Source organism: Telmatherina bonti (genome assembly GCF_933228915.1).
Source record: "Telmatherina bonti genome assembly, chromosome: 16".
Taxonomy (NCBI): domain Eukaryota; kingdom Metazoa; phylum Chordata; class Actinopteri; order Atheriniformes; family Telmatherinidae; genus Telmatherina; species Telmatherina bonti.
In genome coordinates, this window is record NC_136614.1 from 9,794,036 (window position 1) to 9,820,427 (window position 26,392).

At 39.5% G+C, this 26,392-nt stretch overlaps 1 protein-coding gene across 1 annotated transcript; it reads right to left on the bottom strand.

Moving 5' to 3' along the window:
* Window positions 1-3,099: 3,099 nt before the first annotated feature.
* LOC306767625 (cytochrome P450 2K1-like) lies at window positions 3,100-26,190 on the bottom strand (the record flags this gene model as incomplete). The annotated part of the gene is made up of 11 exons (XM_079255699.1): window positions 3,100-3,287; window positions 3,363-3,504; window positions 3,593-3,777; window positions 3,864-4,005; window positions 5,236-5,285; window positions 5,989-6,040; window positions 8,121-8,303; window positions 8,425-8,585; window positions 8,687-8,836; window positions 25,590-25,752; window positions 25,984-26,190. The coding sequence occupies 11 exons, from the start codon at window positions 26,188-26,190 to the stop codon at window positions 3,100-3,102; spliced, it is 1,623 nt and encodes a 540-aa protein (XP_079111825.1).
* Window positions 26,191-26,392: the final 202 nt, after the last annotated feature.

Here is a 26,392-nt window from a genome sequence, read left to right on the forward strand (position 1 = left end):
ATGTGACCTACGCCACTGTTAACCACTCTCATCCAAAGGTCTCCTCTAAGATGAAGGTGAGAGACGTTTACATGTCAGGACAGGATGAAAACAAAGCATTGCTTTATTTATTTCTTTGCACCATGACTGTATTTAGTATATTTGATGCGTTTTGATGTAAAACTCTGAGCAGATGTTTTGTTCCTGCTCTGAATCATGTGAAACATCTGGATTGTGTGATGCAGGTAAAAGAGGAAGATGATGTGGTGACTTATTCTGCTGTAAGGACTAAAACTAATGCAGAGGTGGACAACCATCCCAGCAGCGACTACAGCTGCGTCAACCTCCCTGAATAAATGGGAGGAAATGAGACTTCTTCTGACATCAGTTTGTTCATTAAAGCTGCTGTCAGGAAGTGGACAGCTGAGCTTTGTGCTCCACTCTCATCACATGTCAAAGGATCAGAATAACCCCAAAAAATAATCTGATCTTTAATGCAAAGTAAATCTGTTTTCTGGATGTAGCTAAAGTAGCATTGTGTTCCTGCTGGAAAAGAAGCTTTATACTGAACATTTTTCTTTTAAAACGATATAAATACATGTTTTTAATATGAGTTTTAGCAGCGTGTGGCTGTAAAGAGAACTATATTTTTCCTTTAAAGTACCTTTAAAACTTTACAGGAATACAAATGCAATTAATACAAGAATACAAATACATTAAAGCAGTGTTTCTCAGTCGTGGTCCCCAGGACTTCTTGTCCTGCATGTTTTAGATCAGGGGTCCTCAGTCCTGGTTTTTGAGGGCTCATTTCCTGCAGGTTTCAGAGGTTTGCAACACACCTGATTCAGACTCAGATGTCAGAAGACTTTATGTCCATCTCTGCTAAAGTCTGCTAACTACCCACTGGTTTGAGTCAGGTGTGTTCCAACAGGAAACTTCTAAAACCTACTGGCTGTCAAAAGCCAGGATTGGGGATCCCTGTTTTGGATGTTTCTGTACTGTAACACACCTGACTGATATGAATTGCTCATTAGCAGCATCCAAAGTGCTTTATAAGCAGTTTGATTACACTGATTCAGGTGTGATGGACTTGGAAACATCTAAAACATGCAGGTCAGGGGGTCCTGAGGGCCAGGGTTGAAAACCACCCTGTTGCTTTTCTGTTTCAAGTTTTCCTGTTTTTTTTTGTTTTTTTTTTATAGTGTTCATCCGTCATGTTATGTGTTGTTTACTTCCTGTTACACCTGGTTGTCAGTTCTTGGTTCCCACACAGGCTCCTTGTTCACTGTTAGTCCTGGATGGTTAAGTTTGGTTTTCTGAGTCAGCTTCTCATCACGTTTTGCCCGTCGGTCTGTAAACCAGTTACGTTTTTGACTTATTTCTGGTTTTTTTAGTTTAGTAGTTTTTCGATTCTGTCTAAGCAACATGTCTTGTTTTCTTAATAAAGTATTTTTAAACTTATCCTCCTGTAGCCTGTATTTAAATCCTTCCTGACATGTTGTCATACACTATGCCGACTTAGACATGAAGGCCATGGTTGACTGGACATCCGTTAACCTTCCAACCTTTAGCAATGATACATATCCTGCACTCAGATGATTTTGGGACTGTTTGGACTGGAGCAAAGTTTAAACCACTTTTTGACATCCCTTTTTTTACTTCCTCTTTTTTGTCCTTTCTTATTGTTTTTTACTTCATTTCTTGTTGGGAAGTTGCATCACAGTTTTTTGTTAAATTTAAATGAGACAATTTCCTGCTCAGTGTTGCACACTTCATGAAACCTGGTGAGGAAAGATGATGGTTAAATTTAAGCAACACTGCAGCATCACTGCCCTTTGCATGGAATTTTATGTAAACAGGTCCTGACAACACATCAGTTTACAACACCCCCCCCCCCCCCCACCACCACCACCACCACCCCCCTTTAGTGTTAGGATGAGTGAAAAGTCAGGCACCCAATCCCAAGAAAACAGTAAAGCCTGCAGATCCAGAGAGAGAGCTGAAACATGGACACCATTTGGACGTCCTGAAATGTGGCCTGTCACATAATTTATGTCCTTTATGAGTATATACATTCACACACACACACACACACACACACACACACATATATATATATATATATATATATATATATATATATATATATATATATATATATATGTATATATATATATATACATCTCACTTCCCTCTCGAGGCAAGTAAAAATCTTGCAGATTAGTAAAAATTACACAGTCACTTTAAAAAAAGGAAGAAGAGTTTAAGCTTGTTACATACTACGGGAGAAGCGAGAACTCGTTCCTTGCTCTCCAGGTTTGGTTTCTTTTTTTTCACAGATGTGTCTGAGGATATCTTACATTCAATGCTTTTATGAACATCTTTATTCATATTTTAAACCTGTTGCTGTTCTCATGGTGATCCTTCATGCTGGTGGCGATGATTGCTCAGTCTGCAAGGTTGTTGCCACGGGGATCACCCTTGTCGAGATGGCGGGGTCCTGTGGTGCAGCCATATGGCTGAGCTGTGGAACCTCTACCTGTACCTGTCCTGATCCAGCTAGTTTGCAGTGGTAGTACCATCTGTGGTCTTAAGTGGTCTTACTCCTGACATGAACTGATCCTTAAGATATTGTTTCCTGACAGCAGCCTCAGATCAGACAATATTTAGTTAGAGAGAGACGGAGGTGGGGAGTTAATGCGTGGTGTGTATGAATATAACTGAATGTGGGAGAGATTATCACCAGAAACATGCTTTTAAAATTGTTACTTGCCTGTTTTAATGTAAAGCACTGTAAAAAAAAAAAGAATTAATTTTGATATTGTGGCTTTTGGCACCATCCAACTACGTGGGGATAGATTTCTCAGGATGGCTTGATCTCGCACCAAGGCAGAAACAAGGTGTGCAGAACTGTAGCTACACTCAACTAAATCCGGCCTGAAGGATTTACGGGAGGCAGTTAACATCCCACCTCTCACAGGAACAGCTAACCGCCAGCCGGGTCGTCTTTTTTTCCTGATTAAAAACAACTTCAGAAAACTGATTCAGAGATAAAAAAGATTTAATCTCCATAATATTTATAAAGAAAAATCTAAACTTTTTCTTCAAACAACAAATTCTTCACATTAGTGAGACAGCACACAGTTTGTGGGGGAGAGGGTGGACAGCGAAACCTCCCTGTGGAGTCAGATCCAGTTCTTCCTCTGAAACTCCAGGTGGAGGGGAAAACCGAAAGCGTTGCAGAAGAGTGGCAAAGAACAAGAAGAGTTCCATCCTGGCCAGATTCTCTCCAGGACACATCCTGAGACCTGCAGAAACAGATCCACAGCTACTGCCTGGAACCTGTAAAATATCCTGCTAATGTGAAGATGAATGTCACAAACCTGCAGAGAAAGGCATAAAGGCATCCCGTTTGAGGAACCTTCCATCTTTATCCAGGAAGTGGGCTGGATGGAAGCTGTTGGGCTTCTCCCACTCGCTCTCATCATACAGGACAGATGCCAGGAGAGGAATCACTGTGGTGCCCTGGAGACAATGTTTAAATAGCAAATCTCACATCATAGAAACATATTGATCATTCCAGAAACAGTCTGGGGTTTTAAACACGTCCGACCTTCTTAATGAAATGACCCTGGAAGGTCACGTCTTGGCTAGTTCTGTGGAAAAGAGACAAGGGGACGATGTTGGCCAGTCTCTGTGTCTCATGGATTACAGCGTTTGTGAAAGGCAGCTTCTGTCGGTCCTCCACCTGCACCTGACGACCTCCAATCACTCGGTTCAGCTCCTCCTGGACCTGATCTGCAGGATTAAGAGGAATGAATGGCAAAGATGAAGGTAATTCTTTCAGAAAAAAAAAAATTCATAAAATATATTCTGCTCCCTACCTTGTATTTTTGGATACTTGACCATAAACAGAATCCCCCATCTGAGTGTAATAGCGGTTGTTTCCATCCCAGCACTGAACAGGTTCATTATTGTTACCAGAAGGTTTGTACTGTGGAAGTGATTGTTGGGGATCCCAGACTTCTGTATGTGAAAATCAGACCAGATTTCAGTGTAAAATGCAAAAAAAAAGCAATATGAGAACCAGCGGAAGGTCAAATCAAACACCACTTTTCATGAATGAATTGTTCAAAACTCCAGGATCATTTTACTGACTCATGAATGAGGCCGCAATGATTAGTCAACGTCAACAATAAAAAGTCATTCATGTGAAATTTCATTGTTGACGTGTTGCATTATAAACGTCAGTAACGGCTGTGCTAATAAAACGCTGCGTCAGGCAACCTAACGCCATTTACCAAGCAAGGCTTTTCAGACAGTATAAGAACTCTAAACACCAAGCAGATGAGGCAAAGCACTACAGGAAGTGCTGGGGCAGTATTGTCATTTTGTTCAGCATCTTTGTTTAAACAACAAAGAAGAAACTGACGGTGGCGCAATCTATTTCCAAAGTTTGGGGATATTTCACGCTAAACAAAGTGTCAAATAGATGAAATGTGTCGTCTGCCATGCAGAGTTTGCGTACCACGGCAGCACGACAGTCATGCATGAGCATCTGAAAAAAAAGGACTCCAGAAAGGATGGGTAGTCTGAACTGTTCTTTGGTGCATAAGCAGAGACAACAGTCAGAATATATATATATATATATATATATATATATATATATATATATATATATATATATATATATATATATATATATATATATATATATACTCTTTTATTGTATTTCACTCTTTGTTATGTTACATTTTTTTTTAAAACAAATAAGGATATAACATTAATAATCTATAAAAAATTTTAAACCTGCTTTGACATTCATGGCACTTGCACTACTTGAGCTCTTACCTGTAATGCGTTGTGGTCTACATTGACCCATTAAGTGACTATTGATGCCCACTTCAGGCGGTCCTCGGGTTATGCGGTTCTTGACTTAGGTCATTTCGACTTTACGACACACTGTAAGTGCCATACAAATAGTGTGGTTTGATTTTATTTGACTTGTGGAATAGAGGATGTGGAGTGGACAAAGTGGTGAGCTGGTGAGGAAGACTCAAGCTGGATTATTTATTTACAGCATGTACATAAAGTTTGTTAGGGTGTAACCGCTGCTTGCTAATTTCTCTTCCCACGGTGGCCAACAGGTAGAAATGTGCTTCATATAAAGAAACATGCTGCATGTACAAACAGAAACGCAAGTGGGAAAAGCTATCTTCTAGAGCCAACATGCCCCAATGTTTGAAGTGCGGTTACGCTGAAGAACTCCCCCGGAAGATGAACGAAAGGAACTTCCAAGATGGTACCTAAAAATGAAGGGGAAAAATAAAAAAAAAAGCTGTTCCTCAGTCTGGTGGTTCTGCTCTTGATGCTCCTCAGCCACCTGCCTGAGGGGAAGGGAAAAATCTGTGTGTGATGGATGAACATCATCCTCCATGATGCAGGAGGCCCTTTTCCTGCATCTAGATGTGCAAATGTCTTGGACTGGGGGTAGGTTGTGTTTCACAATCCTCTGTGTCACTTTCACCACCATGCAGAACCTTCTTCTCTGCCACTGAGCAGCCGCTATGCCCCACAGAGATGCAGGAACACTGGAGACTCTTCATGACACAGCAATAGAAAGATGCCAGGACTGAGCTCCCCAGTCCAGCCTGACATTTTACGGCAGCCTGGAACGTCAAGTAAAGCCGCTGTTGTGCCTTCCTGATGAGGCAGGAAGTGTTGCTGCTTTAGGTAAAGTTGTCCATGATATGGACACAAAGGTACTTGAAGTAAGGGACCACTTCCTCTGCTGTCCCTCCAATATACAGGGGAGAATGTCTTCTCTTTCTGAAGTCCACAATCATCTCCTTGGTCTTTTTCATATGATGCCGAGGTTGTTTTCTCTGCACCAACCCTCCAGATAGTCGGACTCGTCACTGTTGATGATGCGTCCTACCACAGCTGTATCATCTGCAAACTTCACAAGCAACTAAGATGCACGTCACTCGGGGACGTCACTAAGGAGACCTAAGGGAATGGGAATTATGGTGGCGATCTTCAGGCAGGTGGGGACTGCCACCTGTTGGAGAGAGATTTCAAAGATGTCCATCAGCACCTCTGTAAACTCATGTGCATAGCCCCTCAGCATCCATCCCAGGATGTTATCTGGACCTGCAGCTTTGTGTGGATTTATCCTCTGGAGGGTCCTCCTCACCTCTGCTGTGGTTACGCTGATCGGAACTTCACCAAGTGGAGGGGTGAGTATGATACCGGGTTTCGAAGCGGGCAAAGAAATTGTTGAGAGCATCAGGCAGAAAGGGGTCGCTGGGGCATTGTGCATCCTAGATGTCATCGTATGTAATGCACTTTGTGCCCCTCCACATGCTTCGTGAATCATTAGATGTAAAGTGTCCTGAAACCGTATGCGGTCTTGGCCCTCTTTACTCCTGCAGTCAGCTCTCTTCTTGCCTCCCTGAGAGCTAGTCTGTCACCTGACTTAAATCCAGCATCCTTGGCTTTAAGCAGGGACAGGAGCTCCATTTTCAGCCAGGGTTTTTGGTTTCAATAGGTGGTTACTGTCCTGGAACTGGTGAGATCCTCCGTACACTTTTGAATGTTGCTGTGGACAACAGATGTATATTCCTCTAGGTCTATCTCTTCCCCATGTACAACTGCTTCCGTGAAGTTCTGCCAGTTTGTGTGCTGAAAACAGTCCTGTAGTACAGAGACAGCATCACTGGGCCACACGGTGATGGTCTTTTGTGTTGGTTTGTGGTGTTTGAGCAGAGGATGGTAGGAATGAACCATAATGGAAATATGGTCAAAGAAGCCAAGGTGGGGATAGGGGATGACTCTATATGCATCGTGTCATTTAAGTACACCCTGTCCAGTGTATTATTCCCCTGTGTTGGTATTGTAACATACTGGTAAAACTTAGTCAGAATATTTGTTAGGTTTATGTGGTTGAAATCTCCCGCAACCACATAAAACGCCTCCGGATGCTTGTTCTGAAGGGAGCGGATGTTGTGTAGCTCCCAAAGTGCTTCGTTAGCATTAGGACCCGGCACGATGTAGACAGCAATAACAAACACCGCTGTAAACTTCCAGGGCAGATCGTGTGGACAGCACTTCACAGTCATATATTCTGTCGCCTCCGAGCAATGGCTTTTAACCTCTGTGCAGTTTGTAAAACAACCTTTGCTAATGTAGACACATAATCTTCCCCTGCGAGCTTTTCCTGACACCTGCTTACGGTCCGCAAGGAAGAAGAGTTAATCATTGATCTGAAAGGTTGGGTCCATCATGCTCTTGTTCAGCCATGTTTTTTTCAGACAAAGCCCTGCACAGTTTCTCATCTCACGTGACACACCCGAGCCTCAGTCAAAGTAGGTCCATCATGTTGTCCAGAGAGTGGACATTGGTGAGAAACCGGAATGGTGGTCTCCGACATTAGCCCTTGACCTAGCTATCAGGGCACTTTGCTTGCCTCTCTTCTGCTCCCGCATTCCTTCTTCCTTAATGTCCGACCTGCCCTAATACGCCAATATAGTGTTTTTAGTAGTTGCATTTTGCCCAGTGAGGCTCTGAGTTGCAATAAAGCCATTGTCTTTGTAGTGTTTTGGTCCTGGTGCTCGAACTGTCCCTTACTTTAAAAAGTTTATTAGAGACGTAATGGAGAACGTTTTCCTCCAGCATGACTGGTTTGGCAGTGGGTCAGTAATGGTGTGGGGTGGCATTTCTTTGGAGGGCCGCACAGCCCTCTATGTGCTCACCAGAGGTAGCCTGACTGCCATTAGGTACCGAGATGAGATCCTCAGAACCCTTGTGGGACCATATGCTGGTGCGGTTGGCCCTGGGTTCCACCTAATGTAAGACAATGTTAGACCTCATGTGGCTGGAGTGTGTCAGCAGTTCCTGCCAACACAAAGGCATTGACGTTATGGACTGGCCCGCCCGTTCCCCAGACCTGAATCCAATTGAGTACATCTGGGACATCATGTCTTGCTCCATCCACCAACGCCAAGTTGCACCACAGACTGTTCAGGAGTTGGTGGATGCTTTAGTTAGTTAGTTTAGAATTAAAGCATCTTTTCCCAAGAAAACTTCAGCCTTTTAATGTAGCCCTGATATCCAGGACACATTTCCCTCTAGTTTCTCACCTCCCGCTGCTGCTGTTCGAGCATGAAGGCCTCTGCGATGCTGCTGCACATCTGTGGATTGAGGTTCTCTTTCAAACGGTTCAGTAGCTTTCGATGGTGACGTTTGTTAGCTGCATATATGGAGCTTATTTCCTTCTGGGCAGAGCAAAACAGTTTGCCAATCCATGGGAAAATGTTGTACAACTGTTGATGAACACAAACAAGATGAAAACATTTAAAACAATCCTTTTAATTAAGAGTTTTTTGTGTGTGTGTTGACAAAAATTTGATAAATACTGATGAATATTTGTAGTGCAAACACTACCTGCACACCAGGTGAGCCAAGTAAGATGTTGCCTCTTGTTGTTTGATTTACAATGTAGACAAAGTCTGCAGCATCATACTGAAATCTGCTGCCGTAGATCATGGAGCAGATTATGTTACACAGAGCATAATTCATCACTTTGCTCATATCAAAGGCTTCACCTGCAATGAGGAAAATCACTTTGATGGCCCTGAGGGGTAAATTTCCATTTCTGCAGTAAAAGTAAAAAGTATTTTCAGTATTTCAAGGTGAGTGATGATACCTTTGAATTTCTTAAACTCCTCAATGATGTGATGAATTTCCTCAATGATTTTGTCCTCACATGATCTCTTTCCCATCCCAAAGTCTTTCAGGTTCATCAGAGCAAAACGCCTCATTTCCTTCCACGAGTCCCCATTTCCAAAAGCTACCCCTGGTTTAAACAGTGTCGTAAAACACATGTTCAGATCTGACTCAGACTAAGGATGAACATATCAATACTCTGAATTTGATATGTCGATATCTTCAAGCAAAAACATTCTATTTGTAAGATATCGAGGTGCCACTCTGTCAGTGGCGTCTCTAAAATAAAAAGGTTGTGGAGTGGCAAGGTGGGGGCACAAATTTGGAAAAGGATAGCACAAATTAATGACCCAAAAAATTTCTTTAAGAAAATTAAAAGTGGAACATTTTACCTCGTCATTGAGACCCTGCATTCATCAGTAAAGTACAAAGCTTTTGTGTCCAAAGAGCTTCGTCAGTATTTATTCAGCAGAAATGATCCAGTTTTGTTGAAGCTGGGAAACATCTCAAACATGCAAGTTAGGGGACCCAAACTATGCATCCCTGCTATGTCACAGTCATTTCATGAGCTGATATTTACATTATATTCCTAAAATAGTACCGAAATTTAGGTTATGTAAGGAATTAGCAAGACTACACTGTTTAAGTGCTGCTTTCTTGTCAGCTTTGGTAATATTGATGCAGAAAGAACATTTTTTAAGAGAAAATGCAATGGGACAGGTATGGTGTCTCTGGAATATTGATCTGCAACCAAACACTGACAGAGAGAAGAAGGGACCCACTTTATGTCAAATTATACCAAAGAGTGATTTATGACCCCTGTCATCCAATGAGAAGCTGCCACGTCACAAATGGGCGTGGCTTAATGAACCGGAAGTCCCTCCCCTTTGTGATCCAATCAGCGTGTGCCACGTCACGAGTGGGCGTATCTTAATGAACCGGAAGTCCCGCCCCCTCAGTGATCCAATCAGCGTGTGCCACGTCATAAGTGGGCGTATCTTAATGAACCGGAAGTCCCTCCCCCTCTGTGACCCAATCAGCGTGTGCCACGTCATAAGTGGGCGTAACTTGGGTGAGGGGCGGTCCCTGGACCACGTGATGTCCGGAAGTGACGTCCCTCCTCCCAGGCGTGGCTCTAAAGTGACGTCATCCGGTGGCGGTCCCTGGACCACGTGATGTCCGGAAATGACGTATGTCCGTACGTCATACCTGGGCGGCATGTCCGGACATGTCTTCTGGACGTACGGCATGCCTGGACGGTGTGCCTGGACATGCCCGGACATGTCTTCTGGACGTACGTCATGCCTGGGCGGTGTGCCTGGACATGTTAGGGGCATGTCTTCTGGACGTACGTCATGCCTGGGCGGTGTGCCTGGACATGTTAGGGGCATGTCCGAACGAGTCTAGAGGTATAAAGAGGGGTCCCGGGGGGGAAAAAAAAAAAAAGAAAATTAAAAAAAACGTCTAAGAGAAAGAGTAATAAAATAAGGTAAAGAAAGTTTTGGGAAAAAAAAAAATCCCTTACCTTCTCCATATGCGTGTCACTCTGATGCAATCAGTATTTCTTCGGCGATGAGACGTGGTTTTTCGCCTTTGAGTCTTTTGGGTCTACTGGAAAAGAGCAAACTTATCATGGGAAATGCAAAAAGTAGTATAAACAGAGTTTACTGGGTGGGAAGAGTGAAAAAAGTTTTTTTGCTGGCTGCAAAAATCCTCTCTGAGTCTGTTTGTATTTACACCCCCACTCTTCTACTGGCCCGTGTGACAAGCACCCCCTCTTGTCTGCAGCAGGCTTTTTACGACCCTCTGTTTGTGTGTTTTCAGTGACTTTCGCGTTGATAAACTGTTGGAAAAAAGAAGAAGAATTAAACTATTATGATAAATGCAAAAAGAGAAGTAAAAAAATAGAAGTGTTAGCAAAAATAAAAAGTGCTAATAAATGGATGGGAAAAGAAAAAACGTTTTTTTGCTCCAGCAGTCTGCAAAATCCTTTTTCCCCTCGGTGGTGGGACATGTGTTCTCTTGTTGGTCTGAAAGAAGAGCAAAAAAAGCTAACTTATTATATTTGTAGAGTTTTAACTGATAAAACGAGTACCTTTTTTCTACACACGTCTATCTGCTGCTCATGCGTTTTGAGTCTGTTTTTTACTGAAGGAAGAGAAAAAAAGTTCCTTTAACTGTCCCTGTTTAAATCCTCTAACACCTGGGTTAACTTGCAGAGAAGTGGCAGCAAGTTGTTAGCTGAGATAATACAAACAGAACATTCTTTCTGTCTCAAAGTAAGCTGTTATTGCTTAATGACCCCCCCCCCCCCCCCCCCCCCCCCCCCCCCCGTAGCCGGGAAAAAGTTTTAAAAATCAGACACCTGGTCCATGTTTAAGAGAAAGGGTTTTTTAACCTATGGATGCTCATATATTTAACAGAAACGTGTGGTAAACATACATAACTTACAGAGAAGTGTCAGCAAGCTGTTAGCTGAGATAATACAAACAAAACATTCTCTGTGTCAAAAATGAGTTTTTATTGCTTAATGACCCCGTAACGGTCAAGAAACCTGTCAACAACGGTTGCTTCTTATCTGAAAGTTAAGTTAACCACACGTACTTTGGTTCAGTTGACAATGTTGGGTCAGTTTTGTCCTGCAGGTTTTGCTCTGGCCTTATTCTCAAGTACTTTTTGCCTTTGTCCGAAAGCCAACTTCAGTACATCAACTTTCCCGCCGATCTGAACGAGCTGAAAATAGTTCGCATTCCTCTAGTTGGGACAGGTGTCATCGCAGGTACTTCTCACATGGTTTCATAAAGTTATCAATGTTATACAAAGTTTGTGAGGTGTTTAGTTTACCTGATTCCATATTTTCTACTCGCAAGTCTTCTCAGCACAATGTGTGTACCTTTTAAATGTAACCTGTGGTCCTGTTCACAGAACAATGCTGACGGCCGACACGCTGCATAACAGTAGCATAGAATGACCTTGTTAGCAGACTGATGTCGTAACATTTTAACAGAGAAGTTTTTATATTAGCTAATATTAGTCACTGTGAGGCGCTTCATTCTGTTCACACAGAATTAAGGAATTAAAAAAAAGAACTGTTTATGTTGTTCCAGAGAATTTGCTTCGTCAGTTGGACTTTTTAGGACAATTAACGTCTTTATCAGGCTGGGGAAGAGTCTTTCTTGTATTTTAAAAACAGATAAGAAGAAAATTAAAGAAATTTCTCAATTATCTTCTCCACTTATACCATCTCCATTTTTGATTGTTGCTATTGGAACAAGCAAATCTTTCTGTCTCACACTGACTGAACAGCTATCAGTGATGAAACTATTAGCCTTTGGTTTACAGGTTATAACACCTGGGTTGTGGTTTGATTTCATCAGATGTTAAGTGTGGAGCCCTCCAGGAACATTGCAATACAAACACTTTTGTACGTAATGGTATCCGCTCTCCTGTCCCTGGCTGTTGGTAAGACTTGGTTTTATCACAAAACCTGTAAATAGACACGTTATTAAGGCAGCTATCAATCATATTTAGTTTGCTGTTTGCTTCATGTTGTAGGACTAGTTTTAGTGGCTGTCTTGTAGGTAACTATGATCAAATCAAAGATACTTTAATTAAAACCGTGTCAGTCTTATGATCCGTTCTTCTGCTGAAACATTTTAAACCTGGAATCTTTGCAAACTACTTCAGGTGAGAGGAGTTTTCCATGCTTTAGTAAAACAGCTTTGCTATATATGATAGTTGGATAGAAAGTAACCTGCAGGCTTTTCTTTGTGTCGAGGATGAAAAGTACCCAAGCGGTGGTGGTGCAACTTGTTTGGCTTCAAAATATTAGATAATATTTAGGTACATGCAAAAGATTGTGGACTCATTGTTACCCACCATTAATTATTACTATTACTGGTCAAGCAGGGACAGATATGCTCCATCATAGTTCAGTTTTTTCTTTAAATTACTTGAAGTTTCTCTTGTTGTTTTATCATCATCTCCTATCAGTACTTTTACTAATTTGTCAAAAAACTGCCAAGTTTTATGTAGCCGCGCCGCGCTGTGATAACTCTGGCCTCTGAGATGAGGGATGTTCCAGCACCAGGAGATGGAGAAACTCCCGGGATGACAACGGTAAATATAGTCTCTTCCTCTCTGTATCCAGTTTGCTAATATTATTTGTGAAGTGTAGAAGTGTGATGAAAATACGACAGTCACTGTGTATCTCGGAAAAAAGAAGCCGGTGGACGGTTATGTTCAAGGATCCAACGTTCTGGACCTGCATCTTGCTTGCTCCTTAATACTGAAGTAAAAAAATATATATATATCCTTTTACTCCACATTGTGAAAGTTTAGAAAAAGCAGACGATTTTATTTGGTAACTATTTTTACTCAAATAATTTAAAAAAGAGTTAATATTTTATCCCTGTAAATTTCTGGGGTTTTTCAAAGGCTACCGAGCTGCACCTGAATTCTTACTGGGAACGACACTTTCTCAGCAGTTGCACGAGCTTTGATAAACTCTATATGCACGTACTTTCTATTCCAGCTACCTTCCAGTCGGAGCGCTGTTCCTGATTGCAGCCACGTGCTGGAGGTCAGCGACTGGGATTCCGTCAGAAAACTGGGACACTTTGCAGGAGCTGTGTTGCTCAGGTAGGTTTTACCACCAGGACCAGAATCCCACTCCTCCTGCAGCAGGACATACTATGCACACGCACCCTGGTTAAAGTTACAAGACAAGAACTCAGACATGCTCACACATTGGCTCCAATTACAATCATTTGTCAATCTAACAAGCTTTTTTTTCTTTGCGCTGTGGAAGCCGGACTATCAGAAGAAAACCTTTCATCATGTAGCAAAACAGAAATCATTTTCATGAGAGAAACATGATTCATTATGATTCATATCTATATCTGCTTTTTTTTTTTTTTTGTTTTTATTCCTGGACTTCCGGATTGCTTACGACAGCTAGGGCCTGAAAAAAGTGCATTGTAGCACAAATATATCTCCATCCGCCGTGCCAAGAAGCTTGGAATGGAAAATAGTGAAGAAAAGCTGAAAGAAAGCAAGAAATTACTTCAGAAGAAAATTATCATTCCAACTCAATAAAAGTTGTTTTCACAAAGAAAATTATATTTTCACAGTGTTAAAATTTTTTGATTAACGTAAATTAGATAAACTACAAATTAGATGTATTAATTACATCTAGTAAAGTGATATAACATAAACCCCTTTTTAGCTGCACGGACAAAAGAATCCTTCATTCAATCAAGTTATGAAATGGAAATGAAGCCATATCTGTTATGCATTTTGGAGAAGATGCACTGGACTTAGACACACATTTTCCCATTTACCACAAAAAGGCCGGCAAAAAGAAAAAAAATGTTACACAAGAAATATTTACAAATGCAAACCAATGAAAGTGAAAATATATAAGCAGTATTACAATGTTCTGACTTCTGTTATGAGAAGTAAAATGAAGGAGCACTAGAATGCATTATTTAAGAAACTTGGACTTTTATCAGTGATTTTATTCAGAAGAAGAGCAGCAACAAAGAATTTCCTATTTTTTAAACAAGTCTGGTGACACAGTGCACAATAGTGCTAAAGAGTTCAACTATTATTCTGTAGGTGTTAATCACGATATGGCCAAAACAATTCCAACATGTGATACTAATTTGAATAAGTTTACTTATACGATCAGGGATAATGAAACTTCAATCTTCCTTTGAGGGAATAATGAGAAAGATATAATAGTCTCAAAATTTAAAAATAATACCTCAACAGACATTAACTTAATTGATATGCTTATAATCAAGAAGTTATTAATGTTACTGTAAAACCTCTTACTCATAATTTCAACCTGTCCTTTCAAAAAGGTATCTTTCCAAATAATATGAAAATGACAATGGTAATACCGATATTTAAAAATGGAGACAAATATTGTCATGACAATTATAGGCCAGAACTATAGACCAGACCAAAAATACTGGAAAGTTTATTTGTTAAACAACTGGCTCTTTGCAGCACGGGTTCAGGAGAAACAGAACAAGCACTTATGTGGTTATGGAGATAGAAGAAGAAAATAACAAAAGCAAATGTAAATGATAAGCATGCTGCTGATATTTTTATTGATATGCAGAAGTCGTTTGATACCATTGATCATCGTATTGACCTAATGATTTTTTTTTTGGTTGAGGAGAAACTTGGAAAGCAGACAATGTGTAGACTTGTGGCGAACTTCAGGGTTCTGTAATCGGTCCAAATCTTTTCTTACTTGATAATAATGATATTTGTAATGTTACAAGTCTGTTGAACTTCATTATATTTGCAGATGATACAAACATGTACAGTTCTGGAAATAATTTACAAATTCATGGTTTTTGGAAATGGAAATTAAATGAATAAGGAGATTAAATTTAAAATACGTAACATTGAAAGTGTAAATTAGAATCAATTTTTGAGGGTAGTTACTGATTTTAAATGAATAGGTAAACTACATGTTTATTATATCAAAGGAAAGATTTCTAAGATGATAGCAATCTTGTACAAATCAAGAAATAAATGAAACTGTAAAGCTTTATATAATATTTATTGTTCACTCAGTCTTCCTGATATATCTTACTGTGTGGAAGTCTGGACATATAAAACAACTTTAAATGCAATAATTCTTTTTACAAAAATGAGTTATAGGGATTAACAAGGCAGATGCACATAGTCATCCACTGTTTATGAAATTACATGTTTTAAAATTCAATTATTTGGTGTATTTCAAAAGAATAAAAATTTCGTGTAAAGCTAAGACAAAGTCACTCCCAGCAAGTATACAATTCTGAGACTAAATATGAATTGAGACACTTGCAAATTCACGGTAACAAAGGCCAAAAAATAAATGAAAAAGAGCTGTATATCTGTTGTTGGGATTTCATTTTGGACTGATGCTGACTAAGTTTAAGAACCAGTGGTACATTTTTGGTTTTCAGAAAGAAAGAAGGTTCTCCTGGTGATTTTTGAGGGCTACGAGAGTTATTTGTGAATTATACAACTTATGAGTCGGCTTCATCACTCTTCCATTTGACTGTTTATTGATAACGTGTTTTCAGGTTGTTTATTTTTATCTTGTCTCTTTTCTTGTTTTTCTATTTTTGTAATATTTATACATGTTGAAAGGTAACTTAATTTATTCAATAGGACAGGCTTACATTAGCTTCAGCCTGTGCTGAACTATTATAACTATTTAGAACTATTATATCTTTCTCATTATTCCCTCAAAGGAAGATTGAAGTTTTATTATCCCTGATCGTATATAAACTTATTCAAATTAGTATCACATGTTGGAATTGTTTTGGCCATATCGTGATTAACACCTACAGAATAATAGTTGAACTCTTTAGCACTATTGTGCACTGTGTCACCAGACTTGTTTAAAAAATAGGAAATTCTTTGTTGCTGCTCTTCTTCTGAATAAAATCACTGATAAAAGTCCAAGTTTCTTAAATAATGCATTCTAGTGCTCCTTCATTTTACTTCTCATAACAGAAGTCAGAACATTGTAATACTGCTTATATATTTTCACTTTCATTGGTTTGCATTTGTAAATATTTCTTGTGTAACATTTTTTTTCTTTTTGCCGGCCTTTTGTAGATTCTTGGTCATCCAAGGTTCCCCTCTTATATGTTTCCTCAGTCTGACAGTTTTTTCTAACAGGGCAATGCTTCTTATATAGCTCGGTGAATGTGAACGAAAATGCATCAAAGACCAAATTCCCAACCTCAACATCCCCGTCTTCCCGAGTACAGTTTGCAAGATCCACTTTTAAAACTTACATTTTTTTGGGAGTTCCTATTCTCACCAGTTTGTAAATTGGCTCACTTTTCCTGGCTGAAAATTAATATTCCAAATACAGTAAGATGATCAGTAATATCGTTTAAGAAGTTATTCATTCATTTTAGAGAAGCGGTTGCTTCTTCCTGCCCGTTGGTGGATGTTGCCCCTCAGTGGAGCGAAGCATCAAAACTGTCTTGAATCTTTGAGGTGTTACCAGTGAAGCTAAATAGATAAATGCTGATGATTACAATTTGTTTATGAGAAATGTTTTATCCATCTTTTTATATTGCAATTTCAACTTCTAATTTCCCATTTCTGAGCAGCAGTGCAAATGTTGTAAAGCAGCAATTTGTGTTGCAAAAACCCAGAAAGATGTTGAGCAATTCAGGCACATACATGTTGATATAATGCAACTAAGACTGATTTAGAAACAAAGCCGAAATTGTTGCCCAAACTGATGAATAATATCCTTTTTAGGGAAAAAGTACCTTTCAGTCACTACGCAACAATGTAATGTTTGTATCAAATAAATGTGTTGTATGTTATGTGATTTAATTATGTGACTAAATAAAGATGTTGCATTATGTCCATTTTAAGAAAATGGAGCGAAACAAAATCAGCCACGCTTTAAACCGCTGTGTCGTCATCTGGATCAAGTGGTAAATAACAATAAACACATCAGTTTTTCTCTACAAAATGCAGCGCTTTATCTCAGTCATGCTACAAATAACAGCTGCATTGATCCAACAAGAATACTGTCTCACGTCCTTCTCATCAACATAACGTACTTTTTAACTGATGACACCCCTTTAAATGTTTTTTTAGCAAAGTCTACTGCCCAATAAGTATGTGTACTTATTTTTATATTTTTTCAATTGTTTACACAATAAGATGACACACCAGTTATAATATTTCCTTTTGTCTGGTTTCAGTTAGCATAGCGAGGTTCTGCTTATTGCAGTTTACTTGTGATGATAGTAACTGTCGGGTTGGGCAGAGTAGAGCGCTCACCTGGATGAAAAATACATGAAGCCGTTTTGGATTTTCTCTGAGCTACAAAAATATACTAAGAGGAAATGCTAAACTAATTCTATATGCGGCATTTTTAGGTTTCAAGTATAAGATTTATAATCGGATTAAGGTTTGTAAATGTAGATCTGATATCAATATTGTAAAATCCAGAATGAGGAAACTTGTACTTACCTGTTTGTTTGTCACTGAGAAATGAAACACGCTTCTTTTTTAACAGTTTGTCTCGGATCATTCAAACTATGTTGTTCTCTTTGTCCAATAAGCATGTCTGAAAGTGACTTGGGCCTTTCCCAGGAGGAGATCCGGCTCCACACCACCAGCCAGGGTTCTGACTCTCACCACACCGCGTTGGAACACCCATCACCACCGCCATGCAACTCAGTACCACTTCTTTTTATCATGTTTTCATATCTTATGTTTACACATTGGCTGGTTTTGTAAATAGTTTTTTGTGATCTCGACATTTGTAATATTTAGATATGAGGTTCTTTTTTTTGTGGTAAATGGGAAAATGTGTGTCTAAGTCCAGTGCATCTTCTCCAAAATGCATAACAGATATGGCTTCATTTCCATTTCATAACTTGATTGAATGAAGGATTCTTTTGTCCGTGCAGCTAAAAAGGGGTTTATGTTATATCACTTTACTAGATGTAATTAATACATCTAATTTGTAGTTTATCTAATTTACGTTAATCAAAAAATTTTAACACTGTGAAAATATAATTTTCTTTGTGAAAACAACTTTTATTGAGTTGGAATGATAATTTTCTTCTGAAGTAATTTCTTGCTTTCTTTCAGCTTTTCTTCACTATTTTCCATTCCAAGCTTCTTGGCACAGCGGATAGAGATATATTTGTGCTACAATGCACTTTTTTCAGGCCCTAGCTGTCGTAAGCAATCCGGAAGTCCAGGAATAAAAACAAAAAAAAAAAAAAGCAGATATAGATATGAATCATAATGAATCATGTTTCTCTCATGAAAATGATTTCTGTTTTGCTACATGATGAAAGGTTTTCTTCTGATAGTCCGGCTTCCACAGCGCAGAGAAAAAAAAGCTTGTTAGATTGACAAATGATTGTAATTGGAGCCAATGTGTGAGCATGTCTGAGTTCTTGTCTTGTAACTTTAACCAGAGTGCGTGTGCATAGTATGTCCTGCTGCAGGAGGAGTGGGATTCTGGTCCTGGTGGTAAAACCTACCTGAGCAACACAGCTCCTGCAAAGTGTCCCAGTTTTCTGACGGAATCCCAGTCGCTGACCTCCAGCACGTGGCTGCAATCAGGAACAGCGCTCCGACTGGAAGGTAGCTGGAATAGAAAGTACGTGCATATAGAGTTTATCAAAGCTCGTGCAACTGCTGAGAAAGTGTCGTTCCCAGTAAGAATTCAGGTGCAGCTCGGTAGCCTTTGAAAAACCCCAGAAATTTACAGGGATAAAATATTAACTCTTTTTAATTATTTGAGTAAAAATAGTTACCAAATAAAATCGTCTGCTTTTTCTAAACTTTCACAATGTGGAGTAAAAGGATATATATATATTTTTTTACTTCAGTATTAAGGAGCAAGCAAGATGCAGGTCCAGAACGTTGGATCCTTGAACATAACCGTCCACCGGCTTCTTTTTTCCGAGATACACAGTGACTGTCGTATTTTCATCACACTTCTACACTTCACAAATAATATTAGCAAACTGGATACAGAGAGGAAGAGACTATATTTACCGTTGTCATCCCGGGAGTTTCTCCATCTCCTGGTGCTGGAACATCCCTCATCTCAGAGGCCAGAGTTATCACAGCGCGGCGCGGCTACATAAAACTTGGCAGTTTTTTGACAAATTAGTAAAAGTACTGATAGGAGATGATGATAAAACAACAAGAGAAACTTCAAGTAATTTAAAGAAAAAACTGAACTATGATGGAGCATATCTGTCCCTGCTTGACCAGTAATAGTAATAATTAATGGTGGGTAACGATGAGTCCACAGTCTTTTGCATGTACCTAAATATTATCTAATATTTTGAAGCCAAACAAGTTGCACCACCACCGCTTGGGTACTTTTCATCCTCGACACAAAGAAAAGCCTGCAGGTTACTTTCTATCCAACTATCATATATAGCAAAGCTGTTTTACTAAAGCATGGAAAACTCCTCTCACCTGAAGTAGTTTGCAAAGATTCCAGGTTTAAAATGTTTCAGCAGAAGAACGGATCATAAGACTGACACGGTTTTAATTAAAGTATCTTTGATTTGATCATAGTTACCTACAAGACAGCCACTAAAACTAGTCCTACAACATGAAGCAAACAGCAAACTAAATATGATTGATAGCTGCCTTAATAACGTGTCTATTTACAGGTTTTGTGATAAAACCAAGTCTTACCAACAGCCAGGGACAGGAGAGCGGATACCATTACGTACAAAAGTGTTTGTATTGCAATGTTCCTGGAGGGCTCCACACTTAACACCTGATGAAATCAAACCACAACCCAGGTGTTATAACCTGTAAACCAAAGGCTAATAGTTTCATCACTGATAGCTGTTCAGTCAGTGTGAGACAGAAAGATTTGCTTGTTCCAATAGCAACAATCAAAATGGAGATGGTATAAGTGGAGAAGATAATTGAGATATTTCTTTAATTTTCTTCTTATCTGTTTTTAAAATACAAGAAAGACTCTTCCCCAGCCTGATAATGACGTTAATTGTCTAAAAAGTCCAACTGACGAAGCAAATTCTCTGGAACAACATAAACAGTTCTTTTTTTAATTCCTTAATTCTGTGTGAACAGAATGAAGCGCCTCACAGTGACTAATATTAGCTAATATAAAAACTTCTCTGTTAAAATGTTACGACATCAGTCTGCTAACAAGGTCATTCTATGCTACTGTTATGCAGCGTGTCGGCCGTCAGCATTGTTCTGTGAACAGGACCACAGGTTACATTTAAAAGGTACACACATTGTGCTGAGAAGACTTGCGAGTAGAAAATATGAATCAGGTAAACTAAACACCTCACAAACTTTGTATAACATTGATAACTTTATGAAACCATGTGAGAAGTACCTGCGATGACACCTGTCCCAACTAGAGGAATGCGAACTATTTTCAGCTCGTTCAGATCGGCGGGAAAGTTGATGTACTGAAGTTGGCTTTCGGACAAAGGCAAAAAGTACTTGAGAATAAGGCCAGAGCAAAACCTGCAGGACAAAACTGACCCAACATTGTCAACTGAACCAAAGTACGTGTGGTTAACTTAACTTTCAGATAAGAAGCAACCGTTGTTGACAGGTTTCTTTGACCGTTACAGGGTCATTAAGCAATAAAAACTCATTTTTGACACAGAGAATGTTTTGTTTGTATTATCTCAGCTAACAGCTTGCTGACACTTCTCTGTAAGTTATGTATGTTTACCACACGTTTCTGTTAAATATATGAGCATCCATAGGTTAAAAAAACCCTTTCTCTTAAACATGGACCAGGTGTCTGATTTTTAAAACTTTTTTCCCGGCTACGGGGGGGGGGGGGGGGGGGGGGGGGGGGGGGGGTGTCATTAAGCAATAAAAGCTTACTTTGAGACAGAAAGAATGTTCTGTTTGTATTATCTCAGCTAACAACTTGCTGCCACTTCTCTGCAAGTTAACCCAGGTGTTAGAGGATTTAAACAGGGACAGTTAAAGGAACTTTTTTTCTCTTCCTTCAGTAAAAAACAGACTCAAAACGCGATGAGCAGCAGATAGACGTGTGTAGAAAAAAGGTACTCGTTTTATCAGTTAAAACTCTACAAATATCATAATAAGTTAACTTTTTTTGCTCTTCTTTCAGACCAACAAGAGAACACATGTCCCACCACCGAGGGGAAAAAGGATTTTGCAGACTGCTGGAGCAAAAAAACGTTTTTTCTTTTCCCATCCATTTATTAGCACTTTTTATTTTTGCTAACACTTCTATTTTTTTACTTCTCTTTTTGCATTTATCATAATAGTTTAATTCTTCTTCTTTTTTCCAACAGTTTATCAACGCAAAAGTCACTGAAAACACACAAACAGAGGGTCGTAAAAAGCCTGCTGCAGACAAGAGGGGGTGCTTGTCACACGGGCCAGTAGAAGAGTGGGGGTGTAAATACAAACAGACTCATAGAGGATTTTTGCAGCCAGCAAAAAAACTTTTTTCACTCTTCCCACCCAGCAAACTCTGTTTATACTACTTTTTGCATTTCCCATGATAAGTTTGCTCTTTTCCAGTAGACCCAAAAGACTCAAAGGCGAAAAAACCACGTCTCATCGCCGAAGAAATACTGATTGCATCAGAGTGACACGCATATGGAGAAGGTAAGGGATTTTTTTTTTTCCCAAAACTTTCTTTACCTTATTTTATTACTCTTTCTCTTAGACGTTTTTTTAATTTTCTTTTTTTTTTTTTTTTCCCCCCCGGGACCCCTCTTTATACCTCTAGACTCGTTCGGACATGCCCCTAACATGTCCAGGCACACCGCCCAGGCATGACGTACGTCCAGAAGACATGTCCGGGCATGTCCAGGCACACCGTCCAGGCATGCCGTACGTCCAGAAGACATGTCCGGACATGCCGCCCAGGTATGACGTACGGACATACGTCATTTCCAGACATCACGTGGTCCAGGGACCGCCACCGGATGACGTCACTTCCGGACATCACGTGGTCCAGGGACTGCCCACGGATGACGTCACTTTTAGAGCCACGCCTGGGAGGAGGGACGTCACTTCCGGACATCACGTGGTCCAGGGACCACCCCTCACCCAAGTTACGCCCACTTATGACGTGGCACACGCTGATTGGGTCACAGAGGGGGAGGGACTTCCGGTTCATTAAGATACGCCCACTTATGACGTGGCACACGCTGATTGGATCACTGAGGGGGCGGGACTTCCGGTTCATTAAGATACGCCCACTCGTGACGTGGCACACGCTGATTGGATCACAAAGGGGAGGGACTTCCGGTTCATTAAGCCACGCCCATTTGTGACGTGGCAGCTTCTCATTGGATGACAGGGGTCATAAATCACTCTTTGGTATAATTTGACATAAAGTGGGTCCCTTCTTCTCTCTACTGACTGTACGGCTACAGTAATTATTTTAGGGTTACTTGTTTCAGGATCTTCTAATTTCATCAAAGTTTATATCATACAAAAATGGCCAAAATGTCATCTTTACTGTTTTGAAATTGACCTATTTAAGAACTTTTTTAAAAATAAGGTCATGAAGTCTTGCTGTTCTTGCTTTTTCCTAAAACTACATGTTTAGTTTCAATATTTAGTATGGATAGAACAGAGGAAAATTATCATTTCTACATATCTCAGCCACACCGCACATTTTCACCGTGCAGGATTTGCACTTTTCTGTTTTTAGTTTCCTGACGTTTAGGATTTGAAGATGTGGAAATATTCTGTAGAGATGGCTGGGATACTGGACTTTACATCAATACTGGACCTTGTGGGAATAAATTTACAAATTATAAAGAGGTGCACTGAAACACAAACAGCTAGAAGGAGTTTCTGCAGAAGCTGACAGAGCAACATCAAGGGGAGTTTAGGCAGGAAAACATCCAGCAGGGCAGGTAGAACAACATGAACTGAAGCACAGTCCAAATCTGCAGCAGACTTCTAAAAGAATTTAGGTACAGGTATGAGTAAGCTGGGAGCAATTTAAAAAAAAAGACTGTCAGCCACGTTGCAAAGTCATTTACTGGTGCAACAGAAGCGGAGATGCGAACTCCTGAATAGTTTACTTAACCTCATAATAAATACGGTAGGAGGTCATAGTGATATAAATAACCTATTTGTCTTCTTATATGTGATAGCCTAACCGATCTCTTACTGTGATCATGTTGTTTTTGACTTCAGATTTATTCATTCACATTCCGTTTTTACAAATAATCAGGCTGCTCAAACAGAAGTTTGTTGCCGTTATTTTAAATCTGCTGTTAGCCAAAGCATAAAACTAGTAGTTTGTCCAACCTTGGATATAGATTAGGTCATATGATGTATTTTACATGGGATATCATAAATAAAATATTAGTTATCATAGCCTTCTGTGTTAAACTGAAAGGTAGATGTGTTGATACTTTGGCTAGACTGGAAGTTAAAAATTAAATTGTTATGTAAAATATTTCTTATGTTCTCAAAAGATATGTCATAATAGAAAGATATGTCATAATAGTGTTAACTATGGGAAATGTGGTTATAAATTAGCCACAGAAAGACCAATAAAAATCTGCTTTTTATTGCTCCACAGTTTTTCAGAAATTGTGTAGCTGACAGCAACTGGCCTGGGTAACCCTTGACCTGCAGCAGGTAAAAACAAAAATGGGGGCTCGTCCGGGATAAAAGAGAAAATGGTGAGTATCCCATGGCTTCATGGATTGTGCAGTTGTATGCATGAATAATGTGAGACAGTTAGTCTTTTCAGACAGATTTTTGTCTTCCTGCAAGGTCTGCAACATATGAAGGATTGTTCTGCTCCACAGGATTTCTCTGTGGGTGATATGGGGTGGTTTCGGAATGAGAGATTCCAGCCAGTTGCTGAGACCCTGGGACAGTGCATTCTCAACCTGGTACACAGGTCCACATTTGTGCTTGTATAGCTCAGAAACAACTGCAAAAGTGTGTCAATGAGGAACATTATATCAGTCCAGGTTACCAGGAAGCCTTTAAACTGGTTGAAAATGATGTGATTGCAGCTTTTTGTGCTTGTTGGTTAAATACTGATGCTTGAGGTTTTAGGTAACTCCATGTGAAGGGTGCGTTTATGGATATGTTTCTGTTTCCATGGTGATGTCATGGATTATTTTACTGCCGGAAATATGTGGTGGTGTTTAGTGTGCAACCTCCACCGGTCTGTTGCTGCATGTTGAGGTTTAGGAACACCTCTTAAAGTCAAGGAATCTCTTATCTGTCTAAGTTGAGTCGACTTTTTCCATTTTCTGTTGTTGCATAAATCACATTAGGTAAACTGCTGTTGACCACTTCACGTTTTTACTGTTTTAGATCATTTAAGTGTTTGTGTCTTTATTATATGTACTACGGTAAGCTGGCATCTCATTGAGTGGGTGAGTGTGCGTACCCTGGTTGTAGATGAAAAAAATAACGTGGGAAGTTTCTGTCATGATGATGCTGCCGTTAGTAATGATGAGTTATTTTGTGGTATTTTACTTGTTAATGCAAGTTATTAAACATTATGTTTTAAAATATTTGTCACAATAAATAGTATATTTTTTATTTTCAATTTAATAAATTTTAATAATCTTCTATCACTATGAAGTGCAATTATTTTAGAATTTAAAAAAGATTTATTTTTTATTTTTATTTATTCATCAATATAATTTATCATTGTCTAAATGCACTTCTTTCAAGTAGCAATATTCTGGGTTTTATGTTTAATCCAGTTTTCCCCTTGCAATCAATATATTAATGCACACTTTGCCATTTTGATTTTCCTTTAAGGTGTAAAAGGAATCAATCAATATTTGTATCTATGAAGAAGTACCATAAACTAATGGTACTGTAAACCCTGGAAAACCATTCGGTACATTTGCCCATTACTTTTTTTTTTGTGATCAGAGACAAACTTTATTTGTTCCAGAAATAGAAACACTTTCATCAAAAATATATTATAGTTTCAAAACTCCACATACTCACCACATACTCACACTTTACTACAGAGTACTACAGGGGAGGGTCATCTTGGATAAAAACACACAGTTACATGGTTGCTAGGGGTGGGGCATCCTGTAGGCGTTGTGGCTTAGTAATGGTATTGCCCATTACTAACTCAGACCCCCTCCTGGTGTTGATGGTTGGTGGAAGACAGCAGGCATGACATGAAACCAAGAGCTCTGGATTTACAGAAATTTGTCTAATAAAGGCTGATGCTTACTTTTAGTGATTAATTTCTTAAAACAGAACTTTGTACTCATCTGATAATATTTGCCTCCTACAATACCTTTCCCAGTGAGGGAAATTCTGCATTTGTGCACATTTATATGTTCAGAATGGAGAAATTCTCCTACCATGGTGCAGGTTTGCATCCTTTATGACTCTTGGTGGGTCCCGCTCTCCAAACTCGTCTTTATAATTGACGAGCGCCTCCTTCACTGTCTTGTATCCTGCCAGGACCACCACTTTCTTAGATCCCACGTGGACCGTGAACACAGATCCATACTTCTTGGATAACTAAAATGGAGAACCTAAATTTAGCACCAATAAACAATAAGAGGAACATTTAAAACAACATTATTCAACCATGTCAATGCAAAAAAACAGCAATGCATGCTATGTAATGGTCTTTTAATTTTTCAAAAACATCTGACACCAAAACAAAAAGGAAAGCTGGAATTGTATTTTCAGCCTCAATAATTAAACAGCTGAACTCAACATAGTTGACTTTTACTAGATCTGCTTCACCTGCAGGAATGTTTTATCAGGTCTCTTTGCATCCAGCTGCAGCAGGTTGCCCAGTAGGGGAAGTGGTCTTGGTCCCGGTGGCTCTGCTTTGTGTTGCTGGAAGCTGAACATGAATGGGGGGTAGAGATAGATAAGCAGCAGAAACACTGAGAACATCAACAGAGAGACGGGACTAAAAGACTGGAGGAGAAAATCCAACACCCCCATGATGGTAAGACAAACTATGTGTATGGTGGTCTGACTGGATTAACGTCATTTTAATATGAGGAAGGAGGTGGAGCAGTGGTTATAGTTCAAGTTAAATATTTGCTACTGCCTAAAGAAATAGATAATCCATTTGACCTGAAGCGTCTGTGTATGTTAAGTTGACTCCTGGTGTCATAATGTCACCACTCTGACCCAGATTGTC